The sequence below is a fragment of the Theropithecus gelada genome, chromosome 1 (assembly GCF_003255815.1).
Source record: "Theropithecus gelada isolate Dixy chromosome 1, Tgel_1.0, whole genome shotgun sequence".
In the NCBI taxonomy this organism is placed as follows: Eukaryota; Metazoa; Chordata; class Mammalia; order Primates; family Cercopithecidae; genus Theropithecus; species Theropithecus gelada.
Window position 1 is genome coordinate 103,743,925 of NC_037668.1, and position 27,887 is coordinate 103,771,811.

Sequence of the window (27,887 nt, forward strand, 5' to 3'; positions counted from 1 at the left end):
CCCAAGGACTGCCCTGGGACTACAGGCACCCGCCACCATGCCCGGCTAATTTTTTGTATTTTTAATAGAGATGGGGTTTCACCGTGTTAGCAAGGATGGTCTTGATTTCCTGGCCTTGTGATCCGCCCACCTCAGCCTTCCAAAGTGCTGGGATTACAAACATGAGCCACCGCGCCTGGTCTTTTCTGTTAATTTCTATGTTTCCAGTTCTTTTTTAACTCCGATGGGTCATTATGTCTAGCTGTGTGCCAATATCACACCATCTTTAGCTTTATTATAAGTCTTAATATTTTTTTGTAGGACAGCTCTACCACCATTACCCTCCACAGGCTACCTTATTTTTCTTTAGAGTAGCCTTAGTTCTTCTTGGCCCTTTGCTTTTCCATATCAATTTTGGGCCAAGTTTTCAAGCTCCACCAAAAAACACATTGAGGTTTTGATTGAAATTATAGTTATAGTGAACCAACAGATCCTTTAGGGAGAATTGAAATAAGAGGCTAACTGGTATCTATAGATTGCATTATTTTGTCCTCTTGATTAAGAATTTCCTCTATAATAGATGGTAGACATTCACATGGGATACAAATATTTTAAATTTTAAATTTAAGATTTATATTTTAAATCTTAGAGATCCATTTATATGCTCAAATGATCTTGTCACCAATCTGTCAATCATATTTCTTCCAAGTCCCAGCCATCTAGGTAAACCGTTATCAACTGCTTATAAATGAATCTAAATCTGTACTCCTGGCCATCTCTCATTCCAGACATGGTAAACAACCAAATGTACTGCTGAAAATTCTGCCCAGATGAGAGATCAAAATGAACAGGCCGGACTTGGTGGCTCATGCCTATAATCCCAACACTGGGAAACTAAGATGGGAGAACTGCTTGAAGGCAGTCCAGCATGGTCAACAAGTGAGACCTCGTCTCTACAAAAAAAATTAAAATTTTCCAGGTGTGGTGGCATGACTGTCATTCTAGCTACTCAGAAGGCTAAGATGGGAAGACCACTTGACCTCAGGAGTTTGAGGCGCAGTGTGCCATGATTTCATGCCATTGCACTCCAACCTGGGTGACAGAGCCAGACTGTTTCAAAAAAAAAAAAAGTCAAAAAGTATAAGAAAATAGTAATAAATATAGAATATCTCAAGCAAGGAAGGAGGAGTTTCTTAGCAGAAAAGCAGTGGAAGAAATTATACAGAGAAAGATTGTCTATGCAAAAATAGAAATTTTTGAGATAACGAAAGTATCAAGATTAGTAGCAACTGTAAATTACTGTCATTGATTTACACAATTCTCATAAAAATATACTGGAAAACCTTAAGACCTAGTAAACATTGTATAAAATGATGTAAACATCTCTAAAAAGGAAACAATATAGATAACAATGGATATATTAAATTATGTTCAGTTTCAGTAGTACTTTTAAAAACACAGATTTAAGTGGCAGTCCATTAAATTAGCCAATAATCATAGTCATAATGAATTCTAGAAGTTAGTAATGACGAGGATACAGTAAGATTGGCTTTCCTCATACACTACTGATGGAATTAAAAATTAGTCCAGTTCTCAAAAGAAATTTGGCAATATATCTGAGATCCTTAAAAATATGCTTTGTTTCAGTAATTTGAGTTCTAAGGGTGCATTTTAAGGAAATAATAAGAAAACCAGAAAAAAGCTTTATGCATTACGATGCTCATTATTATATTATTTACAACAGAGAGATAACAGCATAAATGTACTTTTAAAACCTTCTAGGAAATGTCTTCTCTGTGTACTGAATTTCAACTGGTACTTGGTTTTTATTTTCTAATTAAAAATAGGAAGGTCATACTCTATTACAGAGCTTAAACTGACTTCTATAGGTTTAATATAAACTTAATCACCATTTATAACATAACGTTCATGGGGAAAAGGTTTCTGAGACCTGAACACATAGATTTTTAAGTGAATCCCTAAGTTTACTGTTGACTCAGATAGCATAAATGCTTAAGTTTTTTGTGGGCATTGTAATAGAAGAATGGAAGAAGAAATGAATCCAGGTCAGGGAGGGAAAAGAGGGAGGAAAAGGAGTTAATTAAAAGGTTGACAAGGGAACAAAAGACTAGTTTGCATCTTTGAAAATAAAATTTTAGAAATTTTTGGTCTGGAAAAAAAAACAAAGAAAAAATAAATTTTTAGTCTGACTTTTTTCATATGCTAATAATGCCCTATATTTGAGTAATTTCATATACTTTATAAAACACTTCTATATGATTACATTAATTCTTGTAATAATCTTGTGGAAAAGTTTGGTATTTCTAGTTTATAGATGAAGAAATGGTAGTTTTAAAAGTTTAAAAAATTTACCTGAGCATTCATAGTTTGTAAGGCACAGATCTCAAAATCAGTAATGTATGTAATGGTTCATAGCACCAGCTCTGGAACTAGACTGCCTGGGTGCAAATGCTGTCTCTACCAGTTACATTGATGCCTCAGTCTCCTTATAGCTAAGTGGAGAAAATGATGGTGTCTATTTAATAGGATTGTTGTAATAATTATGTGAGTTAAACTAATTAAAGAACTTAGAACATTCTTGACACTTAGTAAGCACTTAATAAATGTTGGATATGTTATTTTAATTTTAATTTCCACATTACACAGGTATCTCATAATTGGAATTCATAGTTATATAATGCTTAATTTTTTTGGTTTTTTTTTTTGAGAAGTTCTTGCTCTGTCACCCAGGCTGGAGTGCAGTGGCATGAACGCAGCTCACTGCAGTCTCAACCTCCTGGGCTCAAGCAAGCCTCCCATCTCAGCCTCCTCAGTAACTGGGACCATGGAGATACATGCCACTACACTCAACTATTTTTCAGGGTTTTTTTTAGAGCTAACATCTTGTTATGTTGTCCAGGTTGGTCTCAAACTCCTGGGCTCAAGTAATCCTCCCACCTTGGCCTTCCTAAGTGCCAGGATTACAGGTGAGCTGCCATGCCCAGTCCCAAATAGCTTTTATTTTATTTTTTTATTTTTTGAGATGGAGTCTCACTCTGTCACCCAGGCTGGAGTGCAGTGGCACAATCTCAGCTCACTGCAAACTTCACCTCCCAGTTTCAAGCAATTCTCTTGCCTCATCCTCCCCAGTAGCTGGGATTACAGGCACACGCCACCATACCTGGCTAATTTTTGTATTTTTAGTAGAAATGGGGTTTTGCCATGTTGGGCAGGCTGATCACAAACTCCTTACCTCAGGTGATCCACCCACCTCGGCTTCCCAAAGTACTGGGATTACAGGGTTGAGCCACCACACCCAGTCTCCAAATAGCTTTTAAATGACAGAATAAGGTAAATAATCTGTTTTCTGACCCAAGTCCTTTTATGACTCTATTCCTATAAAATAGAAAATAGACAATTTAAAATTTGTTATTTCTAATTGTGAAGTCACTTTTTGGCAAAATGCTCTGAGAATTAACATTTTTATTTGGTCTAGTAATGAAAAGTTATTTTTTGATGAGAAAAAAATGGTTATTTCCTTGTCTGTTAATACAGTAGCCATGTCCTAGACTAGATATGCTTTAAGATCTTATGTGAAAGAATGAGAAATGATTATTATCAGGTTGGGTGTGGTGGCTCATGCCTGTAATCCCAGCACTTTGGGAAGCCGAGGCAGGTGGATTACCTGAGGTCAGAAGTTTGAGACCAGCCTGACTAACATGGTGAAACCCTGTCTCTACTGAAAATACAAAAATTAGCCGGGCATGGTGTTGCATGCCTGTAATCCCAGCCACTTGGAAGGCTGAGGCAGGAGAATCACTTGAATCCAGGAGGCGTAGGTTGTGGTGAGTCAACATCATGCCATTGCACTCCAGCCTAGGCAACAAGAGCAAAACTCCGTCTCAAAAAAAAAAAATAAATAAATAAATAATAGAAATGATTATTATCAATGTTTATATCTTTTCTTTATTTAAAAATTTACAGCTTCATCCTCATCTGCGATTTCTGCACACTGCCCATCAGTTATTGTAGCTGTTGTAGAAGGGAGAGGACTTGCCAGAGGTGAAATAGGAATGGCAAGTATTGATTTAAAAAACCCCCAAATTATACTATCCCAGTTTGCAGACAACACAACATATGCAAAGGTAAGTATTAATAATCCTAGAAAATGGCTGCTCTGTTAGGCAATATCTAGATTTTAAAGTCAGTGCCTTCCCAATTTATTTACTTTTTGGTAGAATAAAGGTTATTCATTATGTCAATGTAAATACTCGGAATTAAAATAAAATTGTCTTGTATCTGATTTTTTTTATTTTTTAAATATATTTTGTCCAAAAAGAATGTGCTTTACTGTTACTTGAATAAGCTATTGTTAGTATTAGTTTCTAAAATTAACATCTTCAAATTAATAATTTCTAGATTTATTCCAAAGGTAATACATGTGATAATGTGGTATTGATCATAATCCTTAAAGACACAATCCCAAATGCCATAATCCCAATGTTCAAATCTTGAAAGATCAAAATCCTTAATGCTGAAATCCTGAAAGCTTAATTCTAGGGAAGGGATTAATGTGTTTTTGGTTGTACACAAGATAGTTGCATCATGTTAGATGCATCATATTAGGCAGAACTACTACCTTGTTATTTCTTTTATTGGAAATTAGGTATGGTTTAAGGAGATGCAAGGGGTGCTAAATTGGCAAGGGATGGACTTGTGGATTTAAGTATAGGTGACAACTTGACTTAGTAAAAAATACCTAGTAAAGCATTATTTGGGCTATGTCTGTGAGGTTGTTTCCAGAGATTAGTGTGTGAGCGGACTAGGTGGTGAAAATCTGCCCTCAGTATTGGTGACCACTTTGCAATTGACCAGGGCCCAGAGAGAGCAAATACAGAAGTTGAATTGGTCTCTCTCTGAGAGCTGGGACAGACGCTTCTGCTGCTGCCTTGGACGTCAGAAATTTGACTCCACAGAAGTTCATTATCATAGCATTGACTGTGTATAAGCATTGTGTGTATACATAAAAATGTTGAAATTTGTTTGATAAATGAAGACATGTCCTTTTGTACATCATTTATTTGTGAAAGATAAAATTTATTTCTTGAAATCTCAGCTCTTCAGGCAACTGTGTATGTGGTGACCCATAGAAGTTTTTGATCTAGCTCATCAAAAGACTTAGATTGTCCCTGGTGGTATTTCAGATGACTATTATGAAGCTTGGTGCAGACAATTACCAACCACAGTGATATGCATTTATACATTTTGCTTTTTGACTAATTTCTATGTTTTGACTAATGTTTTTGTGAATACAGTTTGTCTGCTCATAACTGTTATTATACCTGTGTGACTGTCATTAGCACACTTAAGTGTTTATGCTTTCAAAAATATATGTTATTATTGCCTATTTTATTGTGTAAAGTGGTCTATGAATTGTTCTGTTGTGTTTTTGTTTCTCAAATAAATCCCCTTTTAAAAATGCAACTCAATGTCTTTAAAATTGTTTTTGAAGTTATTTCTTCCAGAACTGTGTTTTTGGGATTTCTGTCTTTTGGTATTGGGATTTTGGCGATTTTTAGACTTCAAGGATTTTGCTCTTTTGGGATTTCGACATTCAGGATTATGCCTTTTGAGATTGTGTCTTTCAGGATTATGGCCCAAACCTGTCATAATGCTAACTCCAGAGGGTCATTCCCACTAAACTGTATTTGAACTATATTTTTTCAGAGGCAACGAAAGCTAGTATCTTAGATCAGTCATAATTTAGCCTCTTAACTTCTTGCCTTCACTTCTTATTTTGCCTTCATTTTATATCACTCATCATTCATTTGGTCCGCTTGCCTATTGTCATGGGAATTTGCGTGATCTATCAGGTAGAGGTAGTTTACTCCTAATTTCTATGTTATTTAATCCAATTATTATTTTATTTTATTTTTAAAAGGTCTTGCTCTTTTGCCTAGGCTGAAGTGCAGTGGCATGATCATGACTCACTGCAGCCTCCCACATCAGCCTCTTGAGTAGCAGGGACCACAGGCATACACCACCACATACAGCTGATTTTTAAATTTCTTTTTTATATAGATGAGGTCTTGCTCTGTTACCCAAGCTAGTCTCAAACTCCTAGACTCAAGTGATCCTGCCCCTTCAGAAGCTGAATTGCTCCTCAGGTTCCCAAAGTGCTAGAATTATAGGCATGAGCCATTGAGCCTAGTTAATTATTATTTTGAAGATGTGATCTAGTGTTTTATTTCTAGTGTTTCATTATTTTTTGATTCTCTTCCCTTAGTTCCACTTTATGGTCCTCCAGTATGTAGACTTCCCTTTCCTAATAATTAATTTTTTATTATACTTAACAACCTTAATGATATTAGTATTGCATACTAACTTCATCTGTAGGTGTTTTATACTTTTATACAATTTCAAAAGAGTAGGAAAAAAGTTTTTAAAAAACAGGAATGTTAGACAAATTGAGAATTTCTGTGTTTAGAATAGTTCTAAAAAATACACCTTATTTTATGAAAAGCTAAGGCATAAGGCAGATGTTTCTCATCTGTGTTTACGTACTTTTCAACACTTAATCTGTACCAGTGTGGCCATACTAATTGTATTGCCATAGTTACCCTTTGTTTTTTGAGACAATGTCTCACTTTGTCGCCCAGGTTGAAGTGCAGTGGCACAATCTTGACTCACTGCAACCTCTGCCTCCTAGGTTCAAGCAATTATCCTGCCTCAGCCTCCCAAGTAGCTGGGATTACAGGTGCACACCACCATGCCTGCCTAATTTTTGTATTTTTAGTAGAGACAGAGTTTCACCATGTTGGCCAAGCTGGTTGTGAACTCCTGACCTCTAGTGATCCACTCGCCTTGGCCTCCCAAAGTGCTGGGATTACAGGCGTGAGCCACCTTGCCCGGCCCATAGTTACCCTTATTGGATGTATGTATATTTTTCATGGAGATGGATAAAATACTAAGTATAAGTATTTATTTAAAAAAATTTTATTTTGGGAATACATATTTGATAAGTTCAGATTAATTTTTGAACTTAAGGCTGTTAGAAACTATTATGAGTAAAATATAGCCTATTTTATGACAGTATTTTATATTAGTAGTTATATAGGAGATATATGTTTAATATACTACCATTAGAAATATATACATATATATTTTGTTGTTGATGGTGGTGGTGGTGGTGTTTGTCTGTTTGTTTTTGAGACAGATTTTCCCTCTGCCGCCTAGGCTAGAATGCAATGGTGCCTAGTGCAATCTCAGCTCACTGCAACCTTTGCCTGCTGGGCTCAAACAATTCTCATGCCTCAGCCTCCTGAGTAGCTGGGATTACAGGCATGCACCACCATGCCTGGGTAATATTTGTATGTGTGTGTGTGTGTGTGTGTATATATATATATATATATATATATTTTTTTTTAATAGAGACAGGGTTTCACCCTGTTGGCCAAGTGAGTCTCGAACTCCTGGCCTCAAGTGATCTGTCCACCTCAGCCTCCCAAAGTGCTGGGATTACAGGTGTGAACCCACTCGGCTAGAAACATATTTTAATTGAAATATATCATTAGGACAGTTATAATTTTGTGTATCTATGAATTAATTTTAAATACTTATCTCAGAAAAATACGAACTTTTTTTGTTTCCTAAGCTTTATTTAAGAAATTATTCAAATGATTTCAGGTGATCACTAAACTTAAAATTTTGTCACCTTTGGAAATAATAATGTCAAATACTGCTTGTGCTGTGGGGAATTCCACCAAGTTGTTCACTCTGATCACAGAAAATTTCAAGGTAAGTGATGTTTACTGTTTGTAACATTCAAGATCTAACCACTTATTTATTTATTTATTATTTATTTATTTTTTTGAGATGGAGTTTCATTCTGTCACCCAGGCTGGAGTGCAATGGCGTGATCTCATCTCACTGCAACCTCCAGCTCCCAAGTTCGAGCGATTCTCCTGCCTCAGCCTCCTGAGTAGCTGGGACTACAGGTGTGTGTCACCACACCCGGCTAATTTTAGGATTTTTAGTAGAAATGGGATTTCACCATGTTGACCAGGCTAGTCTCAAACTCCTGACCTCAAAAGATCTGCCCGCCTCGGCCTCCCAAAGTGCTGGGATTACAGGCATGAGCCACTGTGCCCAGCCCTAATCACTTTATTTAAAATTTATTTAGTAATATCATTATAAAGAACAATAATTTTAGTAACTTTATATTTAGCGTCCTAAAGTAGTCACTAAATACAAATCCTAATCTAAGGGACTATTAATACAGATAATAAAAATGATAAGGAATTTACTTATTTGATTTGGCATGCTTGATCTACTTTAAACAAAAGAAAAAATGTTTTAGGTAATAAGGAAGTTTCTCCCATTATACAAGAGGCAGACCCATAGAGAAAGCATAGGTTTCCCTTACACGTATTTTCCTGGAAACTACTTATTGTGCTGTCAGACTGGTTGAAATGGAAATTCTTAGGAGATAGCACCTATCAGCAAGTACCTTTTTCTATAGGGAATTTAATTTGTATTACAGAATTGTTTCAGCTTCCCCTGGTAACATGTGCTGCCTTACGATTAGCCTGCTACTCTAGTGTCCATCTATAGGACTGTGGTGGATAACCACTGTGGAACCTTATCCAGCAAGAATGTGGACTGTGGCTCCAAACCAAGTAGACAGCATTGCAGTTGGAATAATTCCTTAGGAGTGCAAATTATTTTCAGAATATACTATATATATATATATTTTTTGAGACGGAGTCTTGCTCTGTCACCCGGGCTGGAGTGCAGTGGCCGGATCTCAGCTCACTGCAAGCTCCACCTCCTGGGTTTATGCCATTCTCTTGCCTCAGCCTCCCTAGTAGCTGGGACTACAGGCGCCTGCCATCTCGCCCGGCTAGTTTTTTGTATTTTTTAGTAGAGACAGGGTTTCACCGTGTTAGCCAGGATGGTCTCGATCTCCTGACCTCGTGATCCGCCCATCTCGGCCTCCCAAAGAATATACTGTATTTTGTTATGTTTGTAGACTTATCTTTTACTTTAACATATTTGGAACCAAGCTGAGGTTTGGAGTCTAATGAGTTCCTTTCCCGTTCCTAATATATTCAGCATCTGCAGTCATATAAGATTTGTCATAGTGCTTTTAGAGATCCTGTATAGATGAGCTGCCTTTGACTCATTACCAGAGATAGTCCCTATTCTAAATCTATTGTCTCATTAGACAAATCACTTTATCTGTTCTTTTTCATTTATAACTTTACACTTCTTTTCATTATGCCTATTTATCCATACCTTTCCAACTTTCATGTTTTGTTGTTGTTGCTGTTGTTGTGATTAGGTCTTATAATTCTTTTGGTTGTAAGTAACAGAAATCTAATGTAAACTACCTTATGCAAAAAAGGAAATGTATTGGCTTATGTAACTGGGAAGTCAATGGTTGAATAGATCCTGTTCCTACTGTCAAAGGTAAACAAAGCCAAACACTAGCTAAATATTTTAATCAGTAATATGCTGTTGCAACAGAGAAAAGAGTCCAGTGTGGACTGAATTGAACTTCAGTTTATACTGGGCATTTTAATGGGAGAATAAGGGAATAAGGAGGAGTAAGCACAAGTTCATTAGAGTCAGGGAAGTAAAAAATTATTACAACAAAAAGTAAGACTGATTGCGGTGGCTCATGCCTGTAATCCCAGCACTTTTGGAGGCCAAGGCAGGAGGATCACGAGGTCAGGAGATTGAGACCATCCTGGCTAACATGGTGAAACCCTATCTCTACTAAAAATACAAAAAATTTAGCCAGGCCTGGTGGCACGCGCCTGTAGTCCCAGCTACTTGGGAAGCTGAGGCAGGAGAATCACTTGAACCTGGGAGGCGGAGGTTGCAACGAGGCGAGATCGTGCCACTGCACTCCAGCCTGGGCAACGAGCAAGACTCCATCTCAAAAGAACAACAACAAAAAATCTGGGTTTGCTGACTGGCACTTACCGAAGTTAGGCTCCTACTCTCCCACAGAGAATAGGAGACAGGGGCCCTATCTTTAGGTGTTAAGTGGAATACACAGTTCCTTTTTTTTTTGGCAGCCTGAGTTTTCTTAGGCTGGCACTTTACAAGAGGTTAAGGTCATCCTAGGGATGTGACTTTGAACAGTTAGAAACACTGTTAGTGTTTCGTTCACGTCTTTATAGGCTGGATGGAGGGTAGTTGAGAAGAAGGCTCATAGTAGCCCAGGTAGAGTTTGGTCAAAGAGAGAATCTTTATCACTACTCTCATTCCCCATATCATCCTTTTTCTACTGCAGATAGTTTACTTCTATGAGATTTAAGAAGATGATTGCTAATGGCTCAAGGTTGATGTCGTCTCAGCTTAGCTAACCCAAAGGGAAAATAATTTCTTTATTCCAGTGTCCACGTATGAATTCCAGGGAAGGATACTGACTGATCCTGCTTTGTTCATTTTCTCACACGTTAGAGTAATCACTATTTCTTGGGGTAGATCCACTATGATTGACTAATCCTTTTGCTGTGGGATGCAGAATACTATGATAGCTAGGCCTTCCAGAATCACATGGAATGGGGGATAAGTCCTCCAAAGGCAAAAACAACATAATTTCAGTACATTTGAATAGTAAGGCAGTATAGCATAGTGCTTAAGAATAGAGAAGTCAGATTGTCCCAGTTTCAAATCTTGACTCTAAGTAACCTAGTACATGACACTTAGCTTCTTTGAGCTTCAGTTTTTTAATCAGTAAATTAGGAACAATAGGAGGTACCAACCTCCTAGAGAACTGATATTTTATATAGGGTAATCAGAGATGGCCTTGTTGATAAGGTTACATTTGGGCAAAGTTCTGAATGGAGTGAGGGAGCAAGCCATGGAGGTATTTGTAAAAGTATTCTAAGTAGAGGGAAAATTCAGTATTATTATTATCATTATTACTATTATGACTACACTTACCATAAGAAGACCTTCATTAACCAGGTGCAGTGGCATGTGCCTATAGTCCCAGGTACTTGGGAGGCCAGGGTGGGAGGATCACTTGAGCCCAGTAGTTCAAATCTAGCCTGGGCAACATAGTGAGACCCCACTCTTAAGAAAAAAAAAAGGACCTGCATTAAATCAAAAGCAATATGAAGTAAAAGGAAAATGGACTTCAAAGAAATCTAAATTTGAGTCTCAGCTTTGGCACAGATCAACTGTCTAATATCAGAAAAGTTACTTGACTTTTCAGAATTTTATTTATATGAAAACCAGAGTTAATAAGATATGTCCCTACTTGGTCATGATATTTTTTTCATTCTTAACAGCTCTTATGTAGTCCATTGATATAATATTACCTTTTCTTAACCATTAGTTTTATTCAAAGGAGGCAAACCTTTTACTTAACAACTTGACGGTTTTTAAAAGTTCCATTATCAACTGGGTGCTGATGTCTCACACTGGTAATTCCAGCACTTTGGGAGGCCAATGTGAGAGAATCACTTGAGCCCAGGAGTTTGAGACTAGTCTGGGCAACATAGGGAGAACTTGTCTCTGCTTAAAAAAAAAAAAATTAGCCAGATGTAATGGTGTGTGCCTGTAGTCCCAGCTACTCAGGAGGATGAAGCAAGCAGATTGCTTGTATCCTGGAGTTCAAATTTGTAGTTAGCTATGATCATGCTGCTGTACTCCAGCCTAGGCAACAGAGTGAGACCCTGTCTCAAAAAGATTATAATTTTCTCTTTGTTCTAAATAAATTCAATTCACTTTATGTAAATAGTATATCATAAATAGGTAGAATTGGTGTTTTCATCTTTTCACCTAGGACATTATAAGAATCTACCCTTTGTCAATTATGATAGACTATGGAAAGATGAATATAAAACTGTGAAAAGTTATTTTCTATACAAAAAATTACTAAAAGGTATAGACTGTCATGTTTATTTTTATTATTGTATCTAACATATTCCATTAAATCTCATAAGAGTAAGGTCTAATAAGAGATACAAACTGTACTATAATTCACTTAGCGAGGATAATCATTTTTATATAAATAAGAAAAGTTCTTATGTAAATGTTGAAATTTTTATACAATATTTAAGTCACTTACCTAGTTACGAGCATGTGTTTAAGAAAGCAGTTTTGGGCAAGCGCATGGTACTTCAAACTTTATTTTGAAGTTAAAACTTCTTTTCAGAATGTTAATTTCACTACTATCCAAAGGAAATACTTCAATGAAACAAAAGGATTAGAATACATTGAACAGTTATGCATAGCAGAATTCAGCACTGTTCTAATGGAGGTTCAGTCCAAGTAAGTTATGTATTTATTTATTTTTTTACTAGCCCACAGCTACCAATATCATATCAAGTAAGTTATAACTTAAGGAAAGCAAATAAATCTCCAGTGTGAGTTCCACAAGGGCAGGGACTTTTGTCTGTTTTGTTCTCTGCTGCATTCCTACCACCTGGAAAATTCCCTGGTTCATAATAGACAGTAATTATTGAAATAGTGAAATAGTTAACTAAAATTTATACACAAGGCATATATTGCTAACTTAATTTATATAGAATTTCTCCAAATTAGTCATAATCTATTGGCCTAATTGTTGCTGCTCACTTTGGAGTGAAAAGCTCAAGTAGCTATAGTAAACTGGAAATGTGAGGGCATAGAAGCGAAACACAGGTGAAGATGTGTTCCTGTTTCTTTCTATCTTTACTCCTAAAAGATTCAGCATGAGACAGAGAATGATATTTTTGGAACACATGTTTCCTAGAACATACAAAATAGATACTTTCTTTGAGCCAGATTAGATTACCTGTTTACTTAGTTAATAACAATCATTCTCACTGAGATCATAACATACTTCTCTATACATTGAGACTTGATTCTACCATTAAAGTACCAGATTTTTCCAGGCTGGGCACAGTGACTCATGCCTGAAATCCCAGCACTTTGGGAGGTCAAGGAGTTTGAGACCAGCCTCAGCAACATGACAAAACCCCATCTCTACCAAAAATACAAAAATTACCTGGATGTGGTGGTACATGGCTGTCATCCCAGCTACTTGGGAGGCTGAGGCAGGAGGATTGCTTGAGCCTGGGAGGTGGAGGTTGCAGTGAGCTGAGATCATGCCACTGCACCCCAGCCTGGATGACAGAACCAGACCCTGTCTCAAAATAAATAAATAAAGTATCAGACATTCCCAACATTATCTGAATACTTTAGAATGGTACATCAAAAATTGATGCAAATTACCTTTGATTGAATGTTATCTCCTAAAACAGGATTTATCAGAATTTAAAGTCCCTTAAGTGTCAGACTTGAGCAAATTATTTATTTTCATTAATTTTTATGATTTAGAGGTTATTTACCTAGTTTTCAAAAATATGAAATACCTGGTGTACCTTTTCCTTTTGAGTTTAAGCAATGCTATGCAAATATTTATAATTTTTCTTAAATTAAGGGGAAATAGATAATTTTTTTTAATATTAATGACTTATAGTGATGTATTATTGGTCATCTTTTAGGTATTACTGCCTTGCAGCTGTTGCAGCTTTGTTAAAATATGTTGAATTTATTCAAAATTCAGTATATGCACCAAAATCGCTGAAGATTTGTTTCCAGGGTAGTGAACAGACAGCCATGATAGATTCATCATCAGCCCAAAACCTTGAATTGTTAATTAATAATCAAGACTGTAGGTAAGATCATCCATTTTTTTCTTATAAAATATATAGGTATATTTTATTTTTTTTCTATAAATAGTTACTTTAAAGTTTTTTTTTTTTTTTTTTTTATTTTTTTTTTTTAATTTTGAGATGGAGTTTCACTCTTGTTGCCCAGGCTAGAGTGCAGTGGTGCGATGTTGGTTCACTGCAACCTCTGCCTCCCAGGTTCAAGAAATTCTTCTGTCTCAGCCTCCCAAGTTGCTGGGACTACAGGCATGTGCCACCATGCCTAGCTAATTTTTGTATTTTTAGTAGAGATAGGGTTTCACCATATTGGCCGGGCTGGTCTCGAATTCTGGATCTCAAATTATCCACCTGCCTCGGCCTCCCAAAGTGCTGGAATTACAGCCATGAGCTGCTGCTCTCAGCCTAAACTTCTTTAAATTATTTGATGGAGAATTGTATTTAAGAGGTAGGGTCTTGCTATTTTGTCCAGGCTGGTCTCAAACTCCTGGGCTCAAATGATTCTCCTGCCTCAGCCTCCCAAGTAGCTGAAATTATGGGCACGAACTGCCATGCCCAGCTAATGGTGGAGAAATATTGAATAAGCATATTTTAAATCATTGTACTGTTATTGCTGAACTGGTCAGGTGTTTCACCAAAATCAAGTTTTAAAAAGATGTTTGTACTAAATAACAAAAAGCAACCCCATTCAGAGCTGGGTAAAGGAACTTAATAGACACTTTTACAAAGAAGATAAATAAATGGCCAGTAAGTACTCAAATATATGTTGAGTATTAAAATGAATCAGGTTTTTTATATGTATTATATGAAGTTTTTCCTTTATGAAAGGAACTTAATAGAGCATATGAAAATATGCTCAACTTTACTAGTCATTAAGGATCTACAAATCAAAACCACAGTTAGATACAACTTCACATCCATTAGGTTATAGGTTAAAATTACTCTGTCTTTGACTTTCTATGATATCCTATGTTATCATAGCATAGAAAATCAATGACCAAGCCTGGTAGTTATTACAAAGTGTTTTATATTCAGTTTTACCTTGTCATGTTTCATACTTTATCATTATTTGTCATTATCATTGTCAAACATTGTTTGACTTCCTGCTATGTATTAGGGATACAGATACTTAAATAATAGAATGTCTGATCTCCAGGAGTTAGTATTATAGTTGAAAGGAACAATTGAGAAGTCTTTTCACAGACTTAAATGAAAGAATCCTCAGGTTAAAAGATGGATATTCTACCTACTGAACTATCTGAATAGCTGCAATGCTTCCATAGGCTTACAGCCTGTTCAGTGCAGTCTTACATCCATTGATTTCTATAACAAATGGGAGGTTCATGTGTGCCCCTTACTTCCTTTGTTCCCACAGAAATAAGTTCTCAAAGAAAAAAAAAAATTGTACATGTGATGGGAGACCCCCCCGCCCCAGCCAGTTGATATGAGTAGTTTCCTACAAATGTGTTTAAATTGGTATGACTAAAATCTGGTAGAATGATGACTAAATCTTAAAAGTCATTCTTGTTTCCTCTCCTTTCACACCTCAGATTTGATCCATCAGAAAATCCTCTTGATCTAGCCTTCAGAGTATATACCAGTGCTGGATCACTTCTCACCATTTCCAAGGCTACCACCCTAACCCAAACCTCTATCACCTTTAGCATAAGCTACTATAATAGCCTCCTAACTTTTCTTTCTGCCCTCTTCTTACTTTCCTATAGTTTATTCTCAACATATTAATAGTAGTCAGACTGTGATATCCTTTTAATCCAGAAATCAGATCTTGTAACTCTTCTGCTGAAAACTTTCCAATGGCTCTCCTTACATTTACAATAGAATCCAGACTCTTTGGCCTACAAGGACTTCTGTGTCCTGGCTTCTATCAACTTCTTCATTCATCTCCCTCTATTCTTACCCCCACTTGCAAAGCTCCACTAACCTTGATCTTCTTTTTTGTTCTGGAGCCAGACTTCCTGGGCTTAAATTACTGCCATGCTAGTTACTTGGAAATCTTAGACAAGTTACCTAATTTCCTTGTACTTACGTTCCTTCTGTTGTAAAATGATGTGGCCAATAATAGTGTCTCTCTCATAACATGGTTAGAGTGCTTAGAACAATTCTGGGTACATACTAAGTATCATTTTATGTTAGCTATCCTCATTATTGTTGTCATAATTCCCATCCCATCATCATCGTCTTTGCTGCCTTCTTTTTTAATCATTCAGTTCTCAACTCTACTGTCAAATTCATAGGGAAGTCTTTCTTAATCAACCTAACTAAAGCAACCATCCAGGTCCTTCTCTGCATATTCCTGTTTTTTTAAATTTTTTAAAATTTTTTGAGACGGAGTCTCACTGTGTATCCCAGGCTGGAGTGCAGTGGTGCAATCTCGGCTCACTGCAAGTTCCGCCTCCCAGGTTCACGCCACTCTCCTGCCTCAGCCTCACAAGTAGCTGAGACTACAGGCGCCTGCCACCCAGGTCCAGCTAATTATTTTTTGTATTTTTAGTAGAGACGGGGTTTAACCGTGTTAGCCAGGATGGTCTCTATCTCCTGACCTCGTGATCCACCTGCCTCGGCCTCCCAAAGTTCTGGGATTACAGGCGTGAGCCACCACGCCTGGCCTGTTGTTTTTTGTTTTTTGTTTTTTTTAATTTATTTATTATTATTATTATACTTTAAGTTGTAGGGTACATGTGCATAACGTGCAGGTTTGTTACATATGTATACTTGTGCCATGTTGGTCTGCTGCACCCATCATCTCGTCATTTACATCAGGTATAACTCCCAATGCAATCCCTCCCCCCTCCCCCCTCCCCATGATAGGCCCCGGTGTGTGATGTTCCCCTTCCTGAGTCCAAGTGATCTCATTGTTCAGTTCCCACCTATGAGTGAGAACATGCGGTGTTTGGTTTTCTGTTCTTGTGATAGTTTGCTAAGAATGATGGTTTCCAGCTGCATCCATGTCCCTACAAAGGACGCAAACTCATCCTTTTTTATGGCTGCATAGTATTCCATGGTGTATATGTGCCACATTTTCTTAATCCAATCTGTCACTGATGGACATTTGGGTTGATTCCAAGTCTTTGCTATTGTGAATAGTGCTGCAATAAACATACGTGTGCATGTGTCTTTATAGCAGCATAATTTATAATCCTTTGGGTATATACCCAGTAATGGGATGGCTGGGTCATATGGTACATCTAGTTCTAGATCCTTGAGGAATCGCCATACTGTTTTCCATAATGGTTGAACTAGTTTACAATCCCACCAACAGTGTAAAAGTGTTCCTATTTCTCCACATCCTCTCCAGCACCTGTTGTTTCCTGACTTTTTAATGATCGCCATTTTAACTGGTGTGAGATGGTATCTCATTGTGGTTTTGATTTGCATTTCTCTGATGGCCAGTGATGATGAGCATTTTTTCATATGTCTGTTGGCTGTATGAATGTCTTCTTTTGAGAAATGTCTGTTCATATCCTTTGCCCACTTTTTGATGGGGTTGTTTGTTTTTTTCTTGTAAATTTGTTTGAGTTCTTTGTAGGTTCTGGATATTAGCCCTTTGTCAGATGAGTAGATTGCAAAAATTTTCTCCCATTCTGTAGGTTGCCTGTTCACTCTGATGGTAGTTTCTTTTGCTGTGCAGAAGCTCTTTAGTTTAATTAGATCCCATTTGTCAATTTTAGCTTTTGCTGCCGTTGCTTTTGGTGTTTTAGACATGAAGTCTTTGCCCATGCCTATGTCCTGAATGGTACTACCTAGGTTTTCCTCTAGGATTTTTATGGTATTAGGTCTAACATTTAAGTCTCTAATCCATCTTGAATTAATTTTCGTATAAGGAGTAAGGAAAGGATCCAGTTTCAGCTTTCTACTTATGGCTAGCCAATTTTCCCAGCACCATTTATTAAATAGGGAATCCTTTCCCCATTTCTTGTTTTTCTCAGGTTTGTCAAAGATCAGATGGCTGTAGATGTGTGGTATTATTTCTGAGGACTCTGTTCTGTTCCATTGGTCTATATCTCTGTTTTGGTACCAGTACCATGCTGTTTTGGTTACTGTAGCCTTGTAGTATAGTTTGAAGTCAGGTAGCGTGATGCCTCCAGCTTTGTTCTTTTGACTTAGGATTGTCTTGGAGATGCGGGCTCTTTTTTGGTTCCATATGAACTTTAAAGCAGTTTTTTTCCAATTCTGTGAAGAAACTCATTGGTAGCTTGATGGGGATGGCATTGAATCTATAAATGACCTTGGGCAGTATGGCCATTTTCACAATATTGATTCTTCCTATCCATGAGCATGGTATGTTCTTCCATTTGTTTGTGTCCTCTTTTATTTCACTAAGCAGTGGTTTGTAGTTCTCCTTGAAGAGGTCCTTTACATCCCTTGTAAGTTGGATTCCTAGGTATTTGATTCCCTTTGAAGCAATTGTGAATGGAAGTTCATTCATGATTTGGCTCTGTGTTTGTCTGTTATTGGTGTATAAGAATGCTTGTGATTTTTGCACATTAATTTTGTATCCTGAGACTTTGCTGAAGTTGCTTATCAGCTTAAGGAGATTTTGGGCTGAGACAATGGGGTTTTCTAAATATACAATCATGTCATCTGCAAAGAGGGACAATTTGACTTCTTCTTTTCCTAACTGAATACCCCTGATTTCTTTCTCTTGCCTAATTGCCCTAGCCAGAACTTCCAACACTATGTTGAATAGGAGTGGTGAGAGAGGGCATCCCTGTCTTGTGCCAGTTTTCAAAGGGAATTTTTCCAGTTTTTGCCCATTCAGTATGATATTGGCTGTGGGTTTGTCATAAATAGCTCTTATTATTTTGAGGTACGTTCCATCAATACCGAATTTATTGAGCGTTTTTAGCATGAAGGGCTGTTGAATTTTGTCAAAAGCCTTTTCTGCATCTATTGAGATAATCATGTGGTTCTTGTCTTTGGTTCTGTTTATATGCTGGATTACGTTTATTGATTTGCGAATGTTGAACCAGCCTTGCATCCCAAGGATGAAGCCCACTTGATCATGGTGGATAAGCTTTTTGATGTGTTGTTGAATCCGGTTTGCCAGTATTTTATTGAGGATTTTTGCATCGATGTTCATCAGGGATATTGGTCTAAAATTCTCTTTTTTTGTTGTGTCTCTGCCAGGCTTTGGTATCAGGATGATGTTGGCCTCATAAAATGAGTTAGGGAGGATTCCCTCTTTTTCTATTGATTGGAATAGTTTCAGAAGGAATGGTACCAACTCCTCCTTATACCTCTGGTAGAATTCAGCTGTGAATCCATCTGGTCCTGGACTTTTTTTGGTTGGTAGGCTATTAATTATTGCCTCAATTTCAGAGCCTACTATTGGTCTATTCAGGGATTCAACTTCTTCCTGGTTTAGTCTTGGAAGAGTGTAAGTGTCCAGGAAATTATCCATTTCTTCTAGGTTTTCCAGTTTATTTGCGTAGAGGTGTTTATAGTATTCTCTGATGGTAGTTTGTATTTCTGTGGGGTGGGTGGTGATATCCCCTTTATCATTTTTAATTGCGTCGATTTGATTCTTCTCTCTTTTCTTCTTTATTAGTCTTGCTAGTGGTCTGTCAATTTTGTTGATCTTTTCAAAAAACCAACTCCTGGATTCATTGATTTTTTGGAGGGTTTTTTGTGTCTCTATCTCCTTCAGTTCTGCTCTGATCTTAGTTATTTCTTGCCTTCTGCTAGCTTTGGAATGTGTTTGCTCTTGCTTCTCTAGTTCTTTTAATTGCGATGTTAGAGTGTCAATTTTAGATCTTTCCTGCTTTCTCTTGTGGGCATTTAGTGCTATAAATTTCCCTCTACACACTGCTTTAAATGTGTCCCAGAGATTCTGGTATGTTGTATCTTTGTTCTCATTGGTTTCAAAGAACATCTTTATTTCTGCCTTCATTTCGTTATGTACCCAGTAGTCATTCAGGAGCAGGTTGTTCAGTTTCCATGTAGTTGAGCGGTTTTGATTGAGTTTCTTAGTCCTGAGTTCTAGTTTGATTGCACTGTGGTCTGAGAGACAGTTTGTTATAATTTCTGTTCTTGTACATTTGCTGAGGAGTGCTTTACTTCCAATTATATGGTCAATTTTGGAGTAAGTACGATGTGGTGCTGAGAAGAATGTATATTCTGTTGATTTGGGGTGGAGAGTTCTATAGATGTCTATTAGGTCTGCTTGCTGCAGAGATGAGTTCAATTCCTGGATATCCTTGTTAACTTTCTGTCTTGTTGATCTGTCTAATGTTGACAGTGGAGTGTTGAAGTCTCCCATTATTATTGTATGGGAGTCTAAGTCTCTTTGTAAGTCTCTAAGGACTTGCTTTATGAATCTGGGTGCTCCTGTATTGGGTGCATATATATTTAGGAGAGTTAGCTCTTCCTGTTGAATTGATCCCTTTACCATTATGTAATGGCCTTCTTTGTCTCTTTTGATCTTTGATGGTTTAAAGTCTGTTTTATCAGAGACTAGGATTGCAACCCCTGCTTTTTTTTGTTCTCCATTTGCTTGGTAAATCTTCCTCCATCCCTTTATTTTGAGCCTATGTATGTCTCTGCGTGTGAGATGGGTCTCCTGAATACAGCAAACTGATGGGTCTTGACTCTTTATCCAGTTTGCCAGTCTGTGTCTTTTCATTGGAGCATTTAGTCCATTTACATTTAAGGTTAAGATTGTTATGTGTGAACTTGATCCTGCCATTATGATATTAACTGGTTATTTTGCTCGTTAGTTGATGCAGTTTCTTCCTAGCCTCGATGGTCTTTACATTTTGGCATGTTTTTGCAATGGCTGGTACCGGTTGTTCCTTTCCATGTTTAGTGCTTCCTTCAGGGTCTCTTGTAAGGCAGGCCTAGTGGTGACAAAATCTCTAAGCATTTGCTTATCTGTAAAGGATTTTATTTCTCCTTCACTTATGAAACTTAGTTTGGCTGGATATGAAATTCTGGGTTTGAAATTCCTTTCTTTAAGAATGTTGAATATTGGCCCCCACTCTCTTCTGGCTTGTAGAGTTTCTGCCGAGAGATCTGCTGTGAGTCTGATGGGCTTCCCTTTGTGGGTAACCCGACCTTTCTCTCTGGCTGCCCTTAAGATTTTTTCCTTCATTTCAACTTTGGTGAATCTGGCAATTATGTGTCTTGGAGTTGCTCTTCTCGAGGAGTATCTTTGTGGCGTTCTCTGTATTTCCTGGATTTGAATGTTGGCCTGCCCTACTAGGTTGGGGAAGTTCTCCTGGATGATATCCTGAAGAGTGTTTTCCAACTTGCTTCCATTTTCCCCCTCACTTTCAGGCACCCCAATCAGACGTAGATTTGGTCTTTTTACATAATCCCATACTTCTTGCAGGCTTTGTTCATTTCTTTTTCTTCTTTTTTCTTTTGGTTTCTCTTCTCGCTTCATTTCATTCATTTGATCCTCAATCGCTGATACTCTTTCTTCCAGTTGATCGAGTCGGTTACTGAAGCTTGTGCATTTGTCACGTATTTCTCGTGTCATGGTTTTCATCTCTTTCATTTCGTTTATGACCTTCTCTGCATTAATTACTCTAGCCGTCAATTCTTCCACTTTTTTTTCAAGATTTTTAGTTTCTTTGCGCTGGGTACGTAGTTCCTCCTTTAGCTCTGAGAAATTTGATGGACTGAAGCCTTCTTCTCTCATCTCGTCAAAGTCATTCTCCGTCCAGCTTTGATCCGTTGCTGGCGATGAGCTGCACTCCTTTGCCAGGGGAGATGTGCTCTTATTTTTTGAATTTCCAGCTTTTCTGCCCTGCTTTTTCCCCATCTTTGTGGTTTTATCTGCCTCTGGTCTTTGATGATGGTGATGTACTGATGGGGTTTTGGTGTAGGTGTCCTTCCTGTTTGATAGTTTTCCTTCTAACAGTCAGGACCCTCAGCTGTAGGTCTGTTGGAGATTGCTTGAGGTCCACTCCAGACCCTGTTTGCCTGGGTATCAGCAGCAGAGGCTGCAGAAGATAGAATATTTCTGAACAGCGAGTGTACCTGTCTGATTCTTGCTTTGGAAGCTTCCTCTCAGGGGTGTACTCCACCCTGTGAGGTGTGGGGTGTCAGACTGCCCCTAGTGGGGGATGTCTCCCAGTTAGGCTACTCAGGGGTCAGGGACCCACTTGAGCAGGCAGTCTGTCCCTTCTCAGATCTCAACCTCCGTGTTGGGAGATCCACTGCTCTCTTCAAAGCTGTCAGACAGAGTCGTTTGCGTCTGCAGAGGTTTCTGCTGCTTTTTTGTTGTTGTTTTTGTTGTTGTGTAGCTGTGCCCTGTCCCCAGAGGTGGAGTCTACAGAGACAGGCAGGTTTCCTTGAGCTGCTGTGAGCTCCACCCAGTTGGAGCTTCCCAGCAGCTTTGTTTACCTACTTAAGCCTCAGCAATGGCGGGCGCCCCTCCCCCAGCCTCGCTGCTGCCTTGCCGGTAGATCACAGACTGCTGTGCTAGCAATGAGGGAGGCTCCGTGGGCGTGGGACCCTCCCAGCCAGGTGTGGGATATGATCTCCTGGTGTGCCTGTTTGCTTAAAGCGCAATATTGGGGTGGGAGTTACCCGATTTTCCAGGTGTTGTGTGTCTCAGTTCCCCTGGCTAGGAAAAGGGATTCCCTTCCCCCTTGTGCTTCCCAGGTGAGGCGATGCCTCGCCCTGCTTCAGCTCTCGCTGGTCGGGCTGCAGCAGCTGACCAGCACCGATCGTCCGGCACTCCCCAGTGAGATAAACCCAGTACCTCAGTTGAAAATGTAGAAATCACTGGTCTTCTGTGTCGCTGGCGCTGGGAGTTGGAGACTGGAGCTGTTCCTATTCGGCCATCTTGCTCCGCCCCCCCGTTTTTGTTTTTTTAACAGTTTCTGTACCTGAAATTATTTTCTTGATATGATTATGTGTTTATTGTTTTTATTGTTTATTTCCCCTTCCTCTTTGTCTTGTCTTCAATCATGGTCAGTAAACTGACAAAAGTTATTGGCAATGGCTGGGTGCCGTGGCTCATGCCTATAATCCCTGCTCCCTGGGGAGGCCAACGTGGGTGGATCACTTGAGGTCAGGAGTTCGAGGTCAGCCTGGTCGCCATGGTGAAACCCTGTCTTTACCAAAAATACAAAATTTAGCCATCATAGTGGCACACCTGATTCCCAGCTAGTCAGGAGGCTGAGGCAAGAGAATCATTTGAACCCTGGAGGCAGAGGTAGCAGTGAGCCTGGATAGTGCTACTGTACTCCAGCCTGGACAACAGGGCAAAACTCTGTCTCAAAAAAAAGAAAAAAGTTACAGGCAATCGCCATTCGGCTGTAAGGTCCATGAAGATAGGTATCATGTCCATCTTGTATGCCCAGTGTTTAGCATAGAGTTTTGAATACCATAAGGGCTCAAAAAATATTTGTTGAGTATTAAAATGAATCAGGTTTTTTATATGTATTATATGAAGTTGTCGAATAAATAGTTCAACTAAATGCATTTTTTTTTGTTTCTTTGTTTTTATTTGTTTTAGACAGAGTCTCACTTTGCAGGCCAGGCTGGAATGCAGTGGCACAATCTCGGCTCACTGTAACCTCTGCCTCCTAGGTTCAAGTGATTCTCATGGCTCAGCCTCCTGAGAAACTGGGATTACAGGTGCCTGCCACTATACGTGGCTAATTTTTGTATATATATATATTTTTTTTAGTAGAGATGGGATTTCACCATGTTGACCAGGCTGGTCTTGAACTCCTAACCTCAAGTGATCCACCTGCCTCTGCCTCCCAAAGTGCTGGGATTACAAGCTTGAGCCACCATGCCTGGCCAGCATTCTCTAGAATAGCTCATTTCTTTATAAATCACTTAGAAATTATGAAATTCTCTTGTACTTGTCATTAGAACTACATGATTATAGTAAATACTTATTTTAACAATATAAAATCCCTCCACCGTTAAGGATATATTATTGATATCTTGCTATTATGGATGGAATAAATAGACTAGAAAACTTTATATTAGTCTGAATATTGTAACTGATCTATAAAAGAAGTATAAAGTACAAGGAGATTCTATTCATCCTTGTTAAAGTGTAGTTCATTGACCAATAGCATATTTGGGAGCTTGTTCAAAATATATCTAAAAACATTTTTTTGAGACAAGATCTGTTACCACACTGGAGTACAGTAGTGCAAGTATGGTTCATTGCAGCATCGACCTCCTGGGCTCAAACAATCCTCTCATCTCAGCCTCCTGAGTAACTGGGACTAAAGGCCTGTGCCACCATGTCCAGTTAATTTTTAGTTTTTTGTAGACACAGGTTCTCACTATGTTGTCCATGCTGGTCTTAAACTCCTGGGTTCAAGCATTCCTCCTGTCTTGGCCTGCCAGAGTGTTGAGATTATGGGTGTGAGCCACCATGCCTGGCCCAAAATGTAGATCCTCATGCTTTTTCTTAGACCTACTGAATTAGAAACTCATGTAATTGTATGCACAGCAAAGTTTAAGAATCATTGCTGTAGATTATAGGATTGTTTAATTACAAAGTGAAATGAAATTTTCTTGCTTTCTTCTTTGTATTCTTAATGACATTTCTTGTGTTTTGAAAGGAATAATCACACTCTCTTTGGTGTTCTAAATTATACTAAGACTCCTGGAGGGAGTAGACGACTTCGTTCTAATATATTAGAACCTCTAGTTGATGTTGAAACCATTAACATGAGATTAGATTGTGTTCAAGAACTACTTCAAGATGAGGAACTATTTTTTGGACTTCAATCAGGTAAATCAATATTATTTAATGTTATAAATACAAATTATTAAAAAATGCAATTGACTTATTTTTCCATGTTTCTGAAAGACAAGTAGTGGTGTAAATTCTTGTATTCTTTTATGAAAGCTATTTTCCTGAGATTTTCCACTGAATCCTGTAGTAAATAATTTCAGAGGTACATTATGTAATATATTTTGATTTCCTGTATGCTTTTCTTTTCCATTTTTTTCTGTTTTTTTTTTTTTGGTTTGTTGTTGTTGTTGTTGTTGTTGTTGTTCATAGATGCCTTATACTCTTTTTCTCCATGGTAATCCTCAAAGACGGGAAGATTTGTCCAGACTAGGTAATTATCAACAGATGGGATGTAGTTGTTTCCTAGGCTGCTCTAAAAACTAGTACATACTCCATGGTTTAAAACAACAGAAAGTTTTTTTCTTATAGTTCTGGAAGCTAGAAGCTGAAAATAAGGTGTCAGAAAAGCCATGCTCCTTCTGAAACCTATAGGGGAGAATCCTTTGCCCCTTTCTAGCTTTTGATGGTCGCTGTCAGTCCACGATGGGCCTTGGCTCACAGGCTTGTCATTGCAATCTCTGCTTCTATTGTCATGTGGTTTTCTCCCTGTGTGTCTTCACATTGTCTTCTTATAAAGACACTAGTCATGTTATATTAAGACCTACCTTAATAACCTCACATTAACTTGATTACATTTGCAAAGACGCAATTTCCAAATAAGGTCACACTTACAGATACCCGGAGTTAGGACTTCACAATGTCATTTGGGGGTCACAATTCAAGCTATAACATGGGATAAGAAAACTGCCCTTGCCTCAGGGTCTGTTTCTGGAGAACTCAACCTAACACAGTCACCAACAGGCATATTGCTAATTTTTTTTTCTTCACTTTAAGTTCTGGAATACATGTGCTGAAATGTTCTGAACATGCAGGTTTGTTACATAGTTATACATGTGCCATGGTAGTTTGCTGCACCTATCAACCCATCATCTAGGTTTTAACCCTTGCATGCATTAGGGATTTGTCCTAATGCTCTCCCTCCCCTTTCCCTCCACTCACTGACAGGCCCCAGTGTGTGATGTTCCCCTCCCTGTGTCCATGTGTTCTCATCGTTCAACTCCCACTTATGAGTGAAAACATGCAGTGTTTAGTTTTCTATTCTTGCATTAGTTTGCTGAGGATGATGGTTTCCAGCTTCATCCATGTCCCTGCAAAGGTCATGAACTCATTCTTTTTTATGGCTGCATAGTGTTCCATGGTGTATATGTGCCACATTTTCTTCATCCAATCTATCATTGATGGGCATTTGGGTTGGTTCCCAGCCTTTGCTATTGTAAATAGTGCTGCAGTAAACATATGTGTGCGTGTGTCTTTATAGTAGAATGATTTATAAATTTTGAGGTATATACCCAGTGATGGGATTGCTGGATCAAATGATATTTCTGGTTCTAGATCCTTGAGGAATCACCACACTGTCTTCCACAATGGTTAAACTAATTTACACTCCCACCAACAGTGTAAAAGTGTTCCTATTTCTCCACATCCTCTCCAGAAACTGTTGTTTTCTTACTTTTTAATGATGGACATTCTAATTGGCGTGAGCTGGTATCTCATTGTGGTTTTGATTTGCATTTCTCTAATGATCAGTGATGATGAGCTTTTTTTCATGTTTGTTGGCCACACAAATATCCTCTTTTGAGAAGTGTCTGTTCATATCCTTTGGCCACGTTTTGATGGGGTTGTTTTTTTCTTGTAAATTTGTTTAAGTTCCTTGTGGATTCTGGGTTTTAGAGCTTTGTCAGATGGGTAGATTGCAAAAATTTTCTCCCATTCTGTAGGTTGCCTGTTCACTCTGATGATAGTTTCTTTTGCTGAGCAGAAGCACTTTAGTTTAATTAGATCCTAATTCTCAATTTTGGCTTCTCTTGCCATTGCTTTTGGTGTTTTAATCATGAAGTTTTTGCCTATGCCTATGTCCTGAATGATATTGCCTAGGTTTTCTTCTAGGGTTTTTATGGTTTTAGGTCTTTCATTTAAGTCTTTAATCCATCTTGAATTAATTTTTGTATAAGGTGTAAGGAAGGGATCCAGTTTCAGCTTTCTGCATATGTCTAGCCAGTTTTCCCAGCACCATTTATTAAACAGGGAATCTTTTCCCCATTGCTTGTTTTTGTCAAGTTTGTCGAACATCAGATGGTTCTAGATATGTGGTGTTATTTCTGAGGCCTCTGTTCTGTTCCATTGATCTCTATATCTGTTTTGGTACCAGTACCATGCTGTTTTGGTTACTGTAGACTTGTAGTAGTTTGAAGTCAGGTAGCATAATACCTTCAACTTTGTTTTCTTTGCTTTGGATTGTTTTGGCTATATGATCTCTTTTTTGGTTCCATATGAAATTTAAAGTAGTTTTTTCTAGTTCTGTGAAGAAAGTCACTGGTAGCTTGATGGGAATAATGTTGAATCTATAAATTACTTTGGGCAGTGTGGCCATTTTCACAATATTGATTCTTCCTATCCATGAGCATGGAATGTCTTTCCATTTGTTTGTGTCTTCTCTTATTTCCTTGAGTTCTTTTTGTAGTTTTCATTGAAGAGGTCCTTCAGTTCCCTTGTAAGTTGTGTTTCTAGGTATTTTATTTTCTTCATAGCAGTTGTGAATGGGAGTTCACTCATGATTTGGCTCTCTGCTTGTCTATTATTGGTGTATAGGAATACTTGTGATTTTTGCACATTCATTTTGTGTCCTGAGACTTTGCTGAAGTTGCTTATCAGCTTAAGGAGTTTTTTCGCTGAGACTATGGGGTTTTCTAAATATATAATCATGTCATCTGCAGACAGAGACAATTTGACTTCCTCTCTCCCTATTTGAATACCCTTTATTTCTTTCTTTTGCCTGATTTCCCTGGCTAGAACTCCCAATACTATGTTGAATAGGAGTGGTGAGAAAGGACATCCTTGTCTTGTGCCGGTTTTCAAAGGGAATGCTTCCAAGCTTTTGCCCATTCGGTGTGATATGGGCTGTGGGTTTGTCATAAATAGCTCTTATTATTTTGAGATAAGTCCCATCAATACCTAGTTTATTGACAGTTTTTTAACATGAAGGGGTGTTGAATTTTATCGAAGGCCTTTTCTGCATCTATTGAGATAATCATGTGGTTTTTGTCATTGGTTCTGTTTATGTGACAGATTACGTTTATTGATTTGCATATGTTGAACTAGCCTTCCATCCCAGGGATAAAGCCAACTTGATTGTGATGGATAAGCTTTTTGATATGCTGCTGGATTCAGTTTGCCAGTATTTTACTGAGGATTTTCACATCAATGTTCATCAGGGATATTGGCCTGAAATTTTCTTTTTTTGTTGTGTCTCTGCCAGGTTTTGGAATGAGGATAATACTGGCCTCATAAAATGAGTTAGGGAGGAGTCCCTCTTATTCTATTGTTTGGAATAGTTTCAAAAGGAATGCTACCAGCTCCTCTTTGTACCTCTTGTA

At 38.1% G+C, this 27,887-nt stretch overlaps 1 protein-coding gene across 1 annotated transcript in view; it reads left to right on the forward strand.

Annotated features, from left to right (window-relative positions):
* Nucleotides 1–27,887, forward strand: part of MSH4 (mutS homolog 4) — a 121,152-nt gene that overhangs the window by 9,187 nt on the left and 84,078 nt on the right. Inside the window, exons 3-7 of the mRNA XM_025402654.1 lie at nt 3,964–4,124; nt 7,666–7,776; nt 12,158–12,273; nt 13,491–13,664; nt 24,218–24,390. Of these exons, the coding sequence (XP_025258439.1) occupies nt 3,964–4,124; nt 7,666–7,776; nt 12,158–12,273; nt 13,491–13,664; nt 24,218–24,390 (735 nt within the window). The remainder of the gene's footprint in view (nt 1–3,963; nt 4,125–7,665; nt 7,777–12,157; nt 12,274–13,490; nt 13,665–24,217; nt 24,391–27,887) is intronic.